General features: G+C 40.6%; 2 protein-coding genes across 3 annotated transcripts; both read right to left on the bottom strand.

Moving 5' to 3' along the window:
* Positions 1 to 2878: 2878 nt before the first annotated feature.
* Positions 2879 to 5301, bottom strand: LOC128604306 (ecto-ADP-ribosyltransferase 5). 2 transcript variants are annotated; one of them, XM_053619342.1, is made up of 4 exons: positions 5122 to 5301; positions 4558 to 4671; positions 3463 to 4178; positions 2879 to 3257 (listed from the first exon to the last, which is right to left on the bottom strand). In XM_053619342.1, the coding sequence occupies exons 2-4, from the start codon at positions 4615 to 4617 to the stop codon at positions 3164 to 3166; spliced, it is 870 nt and encodes a 289-aa protein (XP_053475317.1). In that variant the 5' UTR covers positions 4618 to 4671; positions 5122 to 5301; the 3' UTR covers positions 2879 to 3163. The 2 variants fall into 2 exon arrangements, with proteins under 2 accessions (XP_053475317.1, XP_053475316.1); XM_053619341.1 differs by having other exon boundaries at positions 4558 to 4638.
* A 132-nt stretch (positions 5302 to 5433) lies between these two features.
* On the bottom strand, positions 5434 to 9687 carry LOC128604304 (ecto-ADP-ribosyltransferase 5-like). The gene is made up of 4 exons (XM_053619339.1): positions 9601 to 9687; positions 9248 to 9328; positions 7711 to 8423; positions 5434 to 7505 (listed from the first exon to the last, which is right to left on the bottom strand). The coding sequence occupies exons 1-4, from the start codon at positions 9607 to 9609 to the stop codon at positions 7412 to 7414; spliced, it is 897 nt and encodes a 298-aa protein (XP_053475314.1). The 5' UTR covers positions 9610 to 9687; the 3' UTR covers positions 5434 to 7411.
* Positions 9688 to 12388: the final 2701 nt, after the last annotated feature.

Here is a 12388-nt window from a genome sequence, read left to right as displayed (position 1 = left end):
TTCATCTCCTTCCAAACATTCCTAATCGGATTATTTCCTGGTCAGAGTAAGGATTGGGATAGAATAATCCAGAAGTATAGGAACCATGGTCTCCATGATTGTCTGAGGTATGGAATGGACTTCTCTGAGATGGATTTGATGAATAAGGGCTATTTGATGCCCTAGAAAAACAGTCAGGACAGGTTTCTGGTTCCTGAAAGGTCTACCTGAAGGATCATCTTCCTGGGGTAGTTAGGGTTCTGTTGTTCTCGAAGATGGAGTGCTTTTTCTCCACCTGTAACTCAACATCACTCTTTGTTCTGCATCCTACATCATCTCTACATCATCTAGTGGCCCAGAATATTCTGGAACGTCTACAGCACGGTCCATTTATTGAGAAGTACACAGTGCTAAGCATTAGATACAGAGAACATCCAGGGGTTTATAAACAATCAAACATGGTGGAAAGATTTGTAAATGTTCTTCAGTTTGAGAACACGCATCCAGAAAGTTGTGAATCAGCTCCAGCGTTCCGGGTTCTCTTGATTTCAGGTTACTGTCTGAGTGACTGTTTAAAAGTGATAATCAAAGTAGGCTTATTTAGACACAATAACAATGACGTTAAAATTTTGTGTAGTCTGTAAATTACATTCTGATCTCTAATTAGCATGGTATGGTATGTTTATGGTATGGTATGTTTAGGTTTTTTTTTTAATATAATAAAAGTTCCCCATGTCAGCTACATTTAAATGGAAGTTTAAATTAAAGTGTGCACACTGAGTGCTGACAAAGAAAACATTTCAAATATCTCTGACCTTTTCTGAAATGTTAAACAGCGAGGCAGAGGTGTGCTCACAGCAAAGCACTTCTGACAAGCCCTAATATAGACAACTAAGACAAACTGGACTGTAGAGATTACAAGAACCCTGGTCGAGAACCTTCAGACAGAACCCTGGGAGAGAAGATATTTTACACCTGCATGCCTGATTGTTATATATGTTGTTATAAGAAGCACTTTTCAGGGCAATGTAATTTGGTGAAGCATCTTACAACCAAACTGTGGAGAATTTAACAAGCCTAATAATAATAAAGCTGCTAATAAAACAGCTTTAGATCTATACCACATTTACAGTATGTAATAAATTGTAGCATGTAGCTAATTGTAAGTCAGTTTTTTATATGATGAGTGCTGAGAACGTCTTTAATAACTTCCCCATCAATGTTAATTCAATTAGCCAAGACTTTGAAAAAGTGCCGTAAATTTAGGAGAGGTGTGTGAGAAGTTGGAGAAGAACCATTCATCTGCCTCAGTAGGGAATTTTGTATGGTGAAGTGTAGAGCAGCTCGTCTCTCTCTCTCTCTCTCTCTCTCTCTCTCTCTCTCTAAATGGAATGGTATTCAGTGTTTGGTCCTGAAGAGAAAGGCAGCATTAACGTCCTGGAAGCCAAACAAAACAGTTGGGTAGGCTGTTTTTCCACCATAAGGGGTCACAGCTTTTTGTCTTCTGATAGGCCACATTGCCATTTACAGTCAGTCGCCCAGTGGGCAGACGCAGACAGAAGAAAACCAGAGAGAGGGTAAAGGTGGACTAAATAGAAACAAATGAGGAAAATATTCTAATGAAGTGTTAGGACTGTGTAAAGACATCCCTCTAAGGAGCTGCTACTGGGTGAGCTGCTTTACCTCATGAGCATTAATGATATTTCATACACGGATTACAGATTATAGGCATGAATGTGTGGGAATGTCAATCACTGGAGTGTTTTTTGACTTTAATATACTTTGACATCTCTACTTTAAACTTAAAACATAATCAAATTTTCACAAATCTACAGATTATTTTGACGTGAAAATATGATTCCTTAAATGCAAACTCAAATAACTCTTCACCAGTTACTTCCCTCTTTCCTTCTCTCTCACACTTCCTGTCTACTCACTCAAAGAAACCAGTAATAATGAAGTCGTATTAAACTCATCAGGGTAACAGTGTTTTCCAAATCTGTGACACACCGGCATCGAGACGTTTCGAGATTCGTCACCTCTTTTGTACATTTCTACATTTCTATCCCATTTACGATATACAGTAGAATTTTTCCATATATGTGTTCCTGCTCTTGCAGTGGTCATACAAATCAATTGGAGTCACATAAGAAGATTTAGGACTAAGGTGTAATTTGGGTAGTGTCCAGAAGGGGGAGACCTTGAGCTGCAGGTAGTTCATTGACGCGACCTGTGCAGGTAGTATAAGCCGAGGCAAGGAGAGGAGCTCTGTGTTTACATCTTCATTTCATTGATGTCTTTCTTCTCCCTTTTCCAGGTATAAAACATGAAATGTTTATATTCCTGTTGTTATGAGATAAAAGTACATATTGTTTGATAAATTAGTTATTTTTGTGTTTATATGTCAACATGTAAGGAGTGATACAGTGTTTTGCGTGTCATACAACATATCAACTTAGTGCCTCGTTTATACTGTTTGATACAAATCGAGATGGATGTATACACGTGTAGGGTTTAATGTGGTTCATATTGAATGTGATATTGAATTGTTAGACACAACTTAAAGCCAAATTACAAGTGTAAGCCAAACGGGCTAACTGAAAAGGTTTTATATTAAATTGTGTTGGAGCCATTTATGGATTTGTGTAATATCCTGTCACGCCGCTAGAGGGAGCGCGCGCGCGTGCGTGCGCGTGTGTGTGTGCGCGTGTGCGTGTGCGCGTGTGCGTGCGCGCGTGTGTGCGCGTGTGCGTGCGCGCGTGTGTGCGCGTGTGCGCGCGTGTGCGTGTGCGCGTGTGCGCGCGTGTGTGTGTGTTGAGAAGGTCAAACAAACCGTGACCATGATAGTAAGCTGAATGGATATTTGTGTTTGAATTGCAAACCAAGTTATAGAATAGATGCTTCCTGTTATTTTGGTGTTTGTATTATCTGATTGATGAAAGAAACATCCAATAAATGGATTGAAGTATTAAGTTTTATATGTTCACAGTTACAGACATTTGCATTTCATTTTTATTTGTTCAAAGCAACAAACGCCCATCAAAAATGACCAGCTTGACTCGACTGCTCCCGGTACTTCTGATCATGGATCAAATTAAAAGGAGAACTGAAACATGTCATGAGAAAAGAACTCTACTAAAAACGTTGTAATAAATTGATATAAACGTGTCGATGAACACGTGAGTCACTCCATCAGTGTAAAGTGACTCAGCAAGGAGGCCGTCAGCGCCAGAAGTGTAAAAGTCAGAGAGGTGGAGGATTCGGCATCCGCGGCGTTCCTTAAGAGAGACAGGAAACAGAGAGAAAGAGTCATTAGAGGAAAAATCCACTCTGCATCACTGTTGAGTTCAAGCTTAGTGTTTTGTGTTGAACGTCAGAGCACAGGATTCAGAGGTCTAGAAGCAAAGTGGAAATCTCATCATGAAAACAAAACCTACACAATCTTATATAAACACCTGAATTTACTACAAGTTATCGTCTTACCTGTGGAAGAAAGAGCAGGTATGATTGCTGAGAAAGCGCGAGTGTGTTAAAGTGATTTCTTTATATGTGGCATCATCAGTGCTAACATCTCTAACGTTCTGCACTGTGAAGACCTCGGCTGGAGAAATAAGAGCCTGGAGTTCCTCAGATTTACACATGTTCTCTTCAACATTAACCACAGAACAGGAACTGATGATAAACACGGTGCCTCCATCGGACTCCAGCGCTTCAATTTCAGTGCTCTGAGAGGTTCCGGCTCTGATGAACTTTCCGAATCGGACCTCGGTCCCCGTATCTGCTGTGTAGGTGTTACTGGTGGCGTAGTACACGGTCGTACTGGTGTTTGTACGCTTCAGCAGACGCAGGAAGTCTGTTAGGAGGAAGTGAAGAGACTTGAAGGGAAATTCGTCTCTGTAGGTCGTGCTGTTGCTGCCTTTGCTATAAACCAAACTGTTGAAAGTTTTTCTAAATTCAATCTTAGAATTTCCATACGCCTGTAGAGCATCGATGTGATAAGATGTTCCACCAGGAATGTTCTTCTTGCACTCTCCACTGTGTTTACTCCACAGCTCCTCAAACTCTTTATTAGCCTTGAGCTCCTTCTGCAGCAGGCCGCCTGGTTCAGTAACAGCCTTCAGCATTTTCTCTCGACACTGCGAGAAATCGTCGTCTACTGCATCAGGAGCCATGTCCAACTTCCTCACCTCCACTTTCACCTGCAGAATACAACAGCAAGCGAATAAACCTGAGGGAGAAGACAATGTGATGGACTGAACTGTAGGTTTCTTCTTCACAAGGCCCTGATACTGAAAATACTCTCAGAAAAAGACCAAGGGAATAAAGGTCCAAAGAAATGACATGTCACAAGATGTGAGTGTATAATGTCCAGGTGAACCTGTACTGCAGGACCTAGGCATAGAACTCCTAAGGGATCTACAACTGTCAGAGCTGCTGTTATAGAAAATTAATCAACACCTTCTGACCAATCACAGACCAGAACTGTGCAGTGGGGGATAAAGACATCCTAATGAGAATACCAGAAACTTTAAGTGAGGGTGAAAATTACAATCCTGTAATTTAAAATAAAGTTCTTACATTGAGAGAGAGCACAGTGATGAGGGTGAAGAGGAACACCTTCACACTCAGACCTTCCATCACACCAGCTCACGTCCCCGTCTTTACCAAAGCAAACACAGGAGAGGAAAAGTTCTAAACAGCGAATGTTGAACAGGTTTAATCACTCGAATGATTTAATAATGACACAGACAAGGACTTCCATTCAGGATGGAATTACTGAGGTATAAACTGTGCGGTTTTAGGATGTAATTTCCAGCTACAGCCACATGAGGGAGACAGCAGACCTGAGGGTGGAGGATGAAGTAAACTCTGAAGTAAACAAGCTGAGAGGATCACACCAGTTTATGGCAAAACAGCACTTTTAACTACTTTATTTAACAAAAACATGGTGAACATATGACGTGTTCATGCACATACAGAGGCATGGACAATAAGACAAGAGCAAAGATCCAAAACTGTTAGAAAATACAGAACAACTTTTTTATTATCTGATTTTTCCTCACTGCACCAGGATTAAAATAACTAAAGACACTGTAAAAGCAGATTTTAATAAAAGTAACCGTAAGTAGAAATAAACCTTACTTTAGTGCGTCTGAGTTCAGCAGTCTGTTTAGAGTCCCGAGGAATGAGAACATTTTGTCCAGGGTTCTCCAGTGTAAAAGTGTGGGCTCTAATCCAGGAACCACATGGAACCGAGTCATGAGTCATAAACAGAGTTGTTATACAGTTCTGTTCATTTTATATCTACAGTGGTGCTTGAAAGTTTGTGAACCCTTTAGAAGTTTCTACATTTCTGCATAAATGTGATCTAAAACATCATCAGATTTTCACACGAGTACTAAAAGTAGATAAAGAGAACCCAGTTAAACACATGAGACAAAAATATTATATTTGCTCATTTATTTATTGAGGAAAATGTTCCAGTATTACAGATCTGTGAGCGGCAAAAGTATGTGCACCTCTAGGATTAGCAGTTAATCTGAAGGTGAAATTAGAGTCAGGTGTTTTCAGTCAGTGGGATGATGATCAGGTGTGTTTGAGTGAGTGCTCTGTTTTATTTAAAGATCAGGGATCTATCAGAGTATGATCTTCACAACACTCTGTTTGTGGAAGTGTATCATGGCATGAACAAAGGAGATTTCTGAGGACCTCAGGAAAAGAGTTGTTGATGGTCATTTGTTTATTGAGGAAAATCAATGAGCAAGTGTAATATTTTTGTCTCATTTGTTTAATTGGATTCTCTTTATCTACTTTTAGGACTGTATTTGTTTAAATTTTGAGTCTTTAGCAATCAGGTTTTGTTCAATTAAACCTGCTAGATACCAAAAATCCCGATAGGTCTTCACTCAGCACATTTCAGTCATTTGTTTATTTTCAGTAAGTCTATCCCTGGAACACTGGGCACCAGGTGGAAATACACCCAGGATGTGATGCCAGTTCTTTACAAACCACCAAACACACAACAGGGGAGCTGTAAGGGGGGTTAGGACAATTCTGAGGGTACTGGTCAGACAGTGGGCTCAGCAGAACCCAATACTTTCCTGTATGATTTTGGTGTTTAAATGGCCTCTTTGCACAATAATCTATTAAGAAGCAGACTATAATGACTGTCCTCAGACTGTGCCGTGTGTGTGTGTGTGGATTATTCAGAAACGCGGCACTTCACCTTTACCTGTGATTCTTTACCTGCAGCAGGTAGATGGAAAGAGATGAGCAGACAAAACCAGGATTCCAAAAGAAGAAAGAAAACCATGAAAAAGAGGAGAGCGAAGACGGGGTAGACAGCTAGTCACCCACTTTCTCAGAAAAGAAGGTGATTTATGTTCTCTGTTCTGTGCTATGATTCTGAAGCTAGTCCATATGAAGCTGTTATAATTAACATCAAATATAAATTCTATCAGTTTCCCCCCCGATGTTTATCATTGGAAGTTTGAACACGATATTTCCAAGAATGTCTGTTTTTCTTTACAATCGAGCACTAGTAATGGAGCATTGAGCTTCAAAAAGGAAGGAACAGCACTGAGAGACAATAAAACTAGTCCAGTGTTGTATATATTCAGCTTTCTGAAGCCTTGCAGCAGCTTTCTGTGAGGAATCGATCGAAATTTAATGTAATCATAAAAATGTGCTTTAAATGTCTGGAGTGAGTATATGAGAGAAGTGTTGTAATGAGGCCCGATTCGTGAGTGAATCGTTTGTTTGAGTCGGTTCATTTCAATGAATTGGAGAATCCCGTTGTTAAAACCAGTCTGAATGATTCACTCACGAATCAAACCGATTTGATTCTCGAGTTCAACTCACTGATTCAATGATCCTGTCACTGTTTTAGCTAATTTACTCATTTCTTTCTGGAGCTGCTGGTGTGTGAAACTTATTATTCAACTTATTATATAAACTTATATGCGGTACAAAGTTTTAAGGTTCCTTAAATGCAAACTCAAATAACTCTTCACCAGTTACTTCCCTCTTTCCTTCTTCTCTCTCACATTTCCTGTCTACTCACGTCAAAGAAACCAGTAATCATGAAGTCGTATTAAACTCATCAGGGCAACAGTGTTTTCCAAATCTGTGACACACCGGCATCGAGACCTTTCGAGATTCGTCACCTCTTGTGTCCCTGCTCTAACATCTGAACCAGTTCGTTTGAGTTATCACTACGACTCAGGACTTCTGTGTTAATAATAAAACATGAGGTCCTTATTATCTTACACTTCTGTAATCTGATTTTTATTTGTCTGTCATTACCCGAGAATGCTCCCGGTACTTCTGATCATGGATCAAATTAAAAGGAGAACTGAAACATGTCATGAGAAAAGAACTCTACTAAAAATGTTGTAATAAATTGATATAAACGTGTCGATGAACACGTGAGTCACTCCATCAGTGTAAAGTGACTCAGCAAGGAGGCCGTCAGCGCCAGAAGTGTAAAAGTCAGAGAGGTGGAGGATTCGGCATCCGCGGCGTTCCTTAAGAGAGACAGGAAACAGAGAGAAAGAGTCATTAGAGGAAAAATCCACTCTGCATCACTGTTGAGTTCAAGCTTAGTGTTTTGTGTTGAACGTCAGAGCACAGGATTCAGAAGTCTAGAAGCAAAGTGGAAATCTCATCATGAAAACAAAACCTACACAATCTTATATAAACACCTGAATTTACTACAAGTTATCGTCTTACCTGTGGAAGAAAGAGCAGGTATGATTGCTGAGAAAGCGCGAGTGTGTTAAAGTGATTTCTTTATATGTGGCATCATCAGTGCTAACATCTCTAACGTTCTGCACTGTGAAGACCTCGGCTGGAGAAATAAGAGCCTGGAGTTCCTCAGATTTACACATGTTCTCTTCAACATTAACCACAGAACAGGAACTGATGATAAACACGGTGCCTCCATCGTACAGCGCTTCAATTTCAGTGCTCTGAGAGGTTCCGGCTCTGATGAACTTTCCGAATCGGACCTCGGTCCCCGTATCTGCTGTGTAGGTGTTACTGGTGGCGTAGTACACGGTCGTACTGGTGTTTGTACGCTTCAGCAGACGCAGGAAGTCTGTTAGGAGGAAGTGAAGAGACTTGAAGGGAAATTCGTCTCTGTAGGTCGTGCTGTTGCTGCCTTTGCTATAAACCAAACTGTTGAAAGTTTTTCTAAATTTAGTCCTAGAATTTCCATACGCCTGTAGAGCATCGATGTGATAAGATGTTCCACCAGGAATGTTCTTCTTGCACTCTCCACTGTGTTTACTCCACAGCTCCTCAAACTCTTTATTAGCCTTGAGCTCCTTCTGCAGCAGGCCGCCTGGTTCAGTAACAGCCTTCAGCATTTTCTCTCGACACTGCGAGAAATCGTCGTCTACTGCATCAGGAGCCATGTCCAACTTCCTCACCTCCGCTTTCACCTGCAGAATACAACAGGAAATATATAAAAAAATGTACACAATAGCAAAAAAAAACATAAGAGTAACACTCATACTGTGACCAAAACTCCTCCCACCACACTAGATCATAACACAAACCCCTACCAATTCATTACATCATTATACAAACCCCTCCCACTACATCACATCATAATACAAACCCCCCCACTACATTATATCATAACCCAAACCCCTCCCATTGCAGTATATCATAACCCAAACCCCTCCCACTACATTATATCATAATCCAAACCCCTCCCATTGCATCATAACCAAAACCCCTCCCATTGCATCATAACCCAAACTCCTCCCACTGCATTACATCATAACCCAAACCCCTCCCACTGCATCATAATAACTCATATGTTACTAGAAACTAAACAGGAAATGTAGTGAGTTGATGTGAAACAGAGGAGAATTTGATACAGAAATAAAAGTTCCCAGAATCAGTCGACCGAAAACTTAAAGCAAGAACATATTAGATCATCTGCAGAGTGCTGAAGATTCACACTAATTCTCTGTAAATTCACAGTAAATGATTGTAATTCATCTCAATTCCTCCTAATTCAGGATCATCTACAGTCATTCTCTTGAATTTACAGTGTGATGTTTTAGTGGTGTATTTAAATCCAGATTTGTCTATAAGGAGTGGGATACGGTACAGGATCTGATCCACATACAAGAGAAACTGAACACAGGTTCTAAATGTGACTTTTGTAGATTTCACCAGAATAAAACTGAGGAATTTGAGTGTAAACTGGTTGTAATGCAGAATGTTTGTAGTAAGTGAGTAGTAAAGAGCTCACCGTGTGGTGGAGAGCAGCGAGGAGCATCATCAGAATCACACTCACTCCCTCACATTCCACTCTCACTGTCCGTCCTCTCGCCTGCACACAGGAAGTGAAATAAATACAGAATAAACACACAAACGTGCCACTGTACTGTTTCTCTTAAAGATCATCTCGTGTGTGTTCCTGTACATGAGATCCTGAAACTGAACAACAAACAGCTGCTGCAAATATTCCTGCTAATGATTTATAGAGCACTTTAATATTAGTAATAAAAAAAAGTATTACAAAAACATAAAAATATTACAATAACATGATGATCCAATTTTATAAACAGAAGAACAAATCAGTCAGATATATCGGACACTCACCATGTTCATGCAGTTAATGAAGTCAAGACTGCTGTGCTCAGTATGGGGTGTGTGGGTGTGTGTGTGTGTGTGTGTGTGTGTGTTCCCACCCAGCAGGAAAGAACGTGATGGAAAGCTCCCCCCTTATCAAAACCGGCAGCGGTGTAAATCCTGGCATGTCCTCCTCCCGAGTGAGTAAGAAAATAAGGAAGGAAGTCTGAACAATCACTGTCCTGCAGTAACACACAGTGAGTGTAATGAGTATAAAAGTACGTAAAGAACAAATCTCTTAGTCACAATTATACAGAACAGTTTAAAAATAAAACCTCATGAAGTGAGGCTGTAAATAAATAAATAACATTGTACTGTTGTAGGAAAATACTGTTTGATTGTGTGTGTGTGTGTGTGTGAATAGATGAGGGCGGAAACAGTACAGGAAAAGACCCTGAGTTAAACACACATAGCTCTCGGCACACCTGTCCTGCAGCAGGGAGGAGGATTTTTTTTCTTACTTTTTTTCTCTCACAACTTTCCAGTCAAACATCCATAAAAACTGCAGAACATTCACACAATACTAAAAACACTAACTCTTTCCTGTTTGACAATTAGAATGATATATATATCACAAAAAGTTTGAGTAAACGAATATGTTTTCAGTCTGGACTTAAACACTGAGACTGTGTCTGAGTCCCGAACACTAATTGGAAGACTGTTCCATAACTGTGGGGCTCTATAAGCGAAAGCTCTTCCCCCTGCTGTAGCCTTCACTATTCCAGGTACCAACAAATATCCTGCACCTTTTGATCTAAGTAGGCGTGGCGGATCATAAAAGACCAAAAGTTCTCTTAGATACTGTGGCGCGAGACCGTTCAGTGCTTTATAGGTTAATAATAGTATTTTATAGTTAATGTGAGATTTTACTGGGAGCCAATGCAGTGTGGATAAGATCGGGGTGATGTGGTCGTATCTTCTGGTTCTAGTTAGGACTCTAGCAGCTGCATTCTGGACTAACTGGAGTTTGTTTATGCTCCTACTGGAACATCCAGACAGTAAGGCATTACAGTAATCTAGTCTAGAGGTGACGAAAGCATGAACTAATCAGCATCAGCATAACAGTGGAAGTTAATTCCATGTTTACGAATAATTTGACCTAGAGGTAGCGTATGCGTGGAGAACTCACCATTTACATCTACGAACTGATAACGATCGGTCTAATAAGACCTGAGCCAGGAGAGGATTGTTCTCTTAATGCCAACAATATTTTCTAGTCTATCAAGGAGAATAGTGTGATCTATAGTATCAAAAACTGCACTAAGGTCGAGTAACACAAGCAGCGAGACACAACCCTGATCAGAGGTCAGTAGTAGGTTGTTTACCTTGGAGATAATGCAGTATAATCCAGTAGGCCCTATATTATATTATATTAAACATGCGCCTGACCCACGACTGTTTACTGGCCTTGTTATTGCCTTTCGATTTGGATTCTTATGCCTGCCTATTTCCACAAATATACACTCTATTGTATCTGTATCTCACCTCTGATTATTGTGACACACTCATCTCATATAAAATGGCAAAATCTCCCCCAAAAAAACACCCAGAAATGAAGTTCCTTCAGGAACAAACTAGCATTTCTTGTCACACCACACATGGTATGTGACAAATATGTAGAGCAAGCTTTCATTATATGTGTCAGGAGCCACACCTTCTTCAGAATTTCCTTCTAGAGAAACAAAAGTGAATGCTCAGGTCTGCACAGTCTCTCTGAACCAGTGTGGTCGAATGGCCGAGGCTAGAGTCTCTGTGAATTTGGACGAGTTCACCTGTCCTATCTGCTTAGATCTGCTGAAAGATCCTGTCTCTGTTGCCTGTGGACACAGTTTCTGTATGTACTGCATCAACAGACAGTGGGATGGACAGGTTCACAGCAGAGTTTACACCTGCCCCGTGTGTAAACAGCGTTTTAGCCCACGACCGATCTTGGGCCGGAACATCATGTTGGTTGAAATGGTGAAGAAGCTGAAGATGTGTGAAAGAAAGAACCCTCGCTGGACCTGAAGATGTGGAGTGTGACGTCTGTGTCGGGCAAAAACATGAAGCTGTGAAATCCTGTGTAGTGTGTTTATCTTCATACTGCGAAGTTCACTTTAATCTACACACAAAGTGACTCAACCCAGGTACGATCTGAGAGACAGGATCTGCTGCAGGCAAAACAAACCTAAAGAGTTTTATTGTTGCACTGACGAGAGATTTATGTGCAGCGAGTGTGTCGTGTTTGAGTGTAGAAGCCATAAAACCAATTCCCTCACAACTCAACGGTTTATTCAACAGGTAAGAATCGATTTTTTGTTCTTGTTTTGTTATTTTAGATGCAGTGTGTTTGTGTACATGTATACAAGTGGTAAAATATTACTGTGTAAACTTCCTAAGTAAATTAACAGAAGGAAGAGAGGAATGTACACACACACACACACACTGGAAAACACAGGGATTCCTGATATATAAAGAAATATATAGCTCATATAATGTTAGTTTTACGTGGGTTGATGAAGCCGTGGTAGTGTGTGGTAGTGTGTGTGTGTGTGTGTGTGTGGTAGTGTATGTGTGTGGTAGTGTGTGGTAGTGTGTGTGTGTGTGTGTGTGTGGTAGTGTATGTGTGTGGTAGTGTGTGTGTGTGTGGTAGTGTGTGTGTGTGTGGTAGTGTGTGGTAGTGTGTGGTAGTGTGTGTGTGTGTGGTAGTGTGTGTGTGTGTGGTAGTGTGTGTGTGTGTGGTAGTGTGTGTGTGGTAGTGTGTGTGTGTGTGGTAGTG

This window comes from Ictalurus furcatus, chromosome 29 (assembly GCF_023375685.1).
Source record: "Ictalurus furcatus strain D&B chromosome 29, Billie_1.0, whole genome shotgun sequence".
In the NCBI taxonomy this organism is placed as follows: domain Eukaryota; kingdom Metazoa; phylum Chordata; class Actinopteri; order Siluriformes; family Ictaluridae; genus Ictalurus; species Ictalurus furcatus.
Note: the sequence above shows the minus strand (reverse complement) of the source record. Positions and strands in the feature narration are given on the sequence as shown.

What these genes read in the sequence shown, in the direction of transcription:
- LOC128604306 (XM_053619342.1), bottom strand. Translation starts at nt 4,617, where the DNA reads ATGGAAGGTCTGAGTGTGAAGGTGTTCCTCTTCACCCTCATCACTGTG. An exon ending in TCACTGTGCTCTCTCTCAAT is followed by an intron (nt 4,179 to 4,557) that starts GTAAGAACTTTA and finishes TGTATTCTGCAG; the next exon opens with GTGAAAGTGGAGGTGAGGAA. An exon ending in ACCTGCTCTTTCTTCCACAG is followed by an intron (nt 3,258 to 3,462) that starts GTAAGACGATAA and finishes GTCTCTCTTAAG; the next exon opens with GAACGCCGCGGATGCCGAAT.
- LOC128604304 (XM_053619339.1), bottom strand. An exon ending in TCGCTGCTCTCCACCACACG is followed by an intron (nt 8,424 to 9,247) that starts GTGAGCTCTTTA and finishes TGTATTCTGCAG; the next exon opens with GTGAAAGCGGAGGTGAGGAA. An exon ending in ACCTGCTCTTTCTTCCACAG is followed by an intron (nt 7,506 to 7,710) that starts GTAAGACGATAA and finishes GTCTCTCTTAAG; the next exon opens with GAACGCCGCGGATGCCGAAT.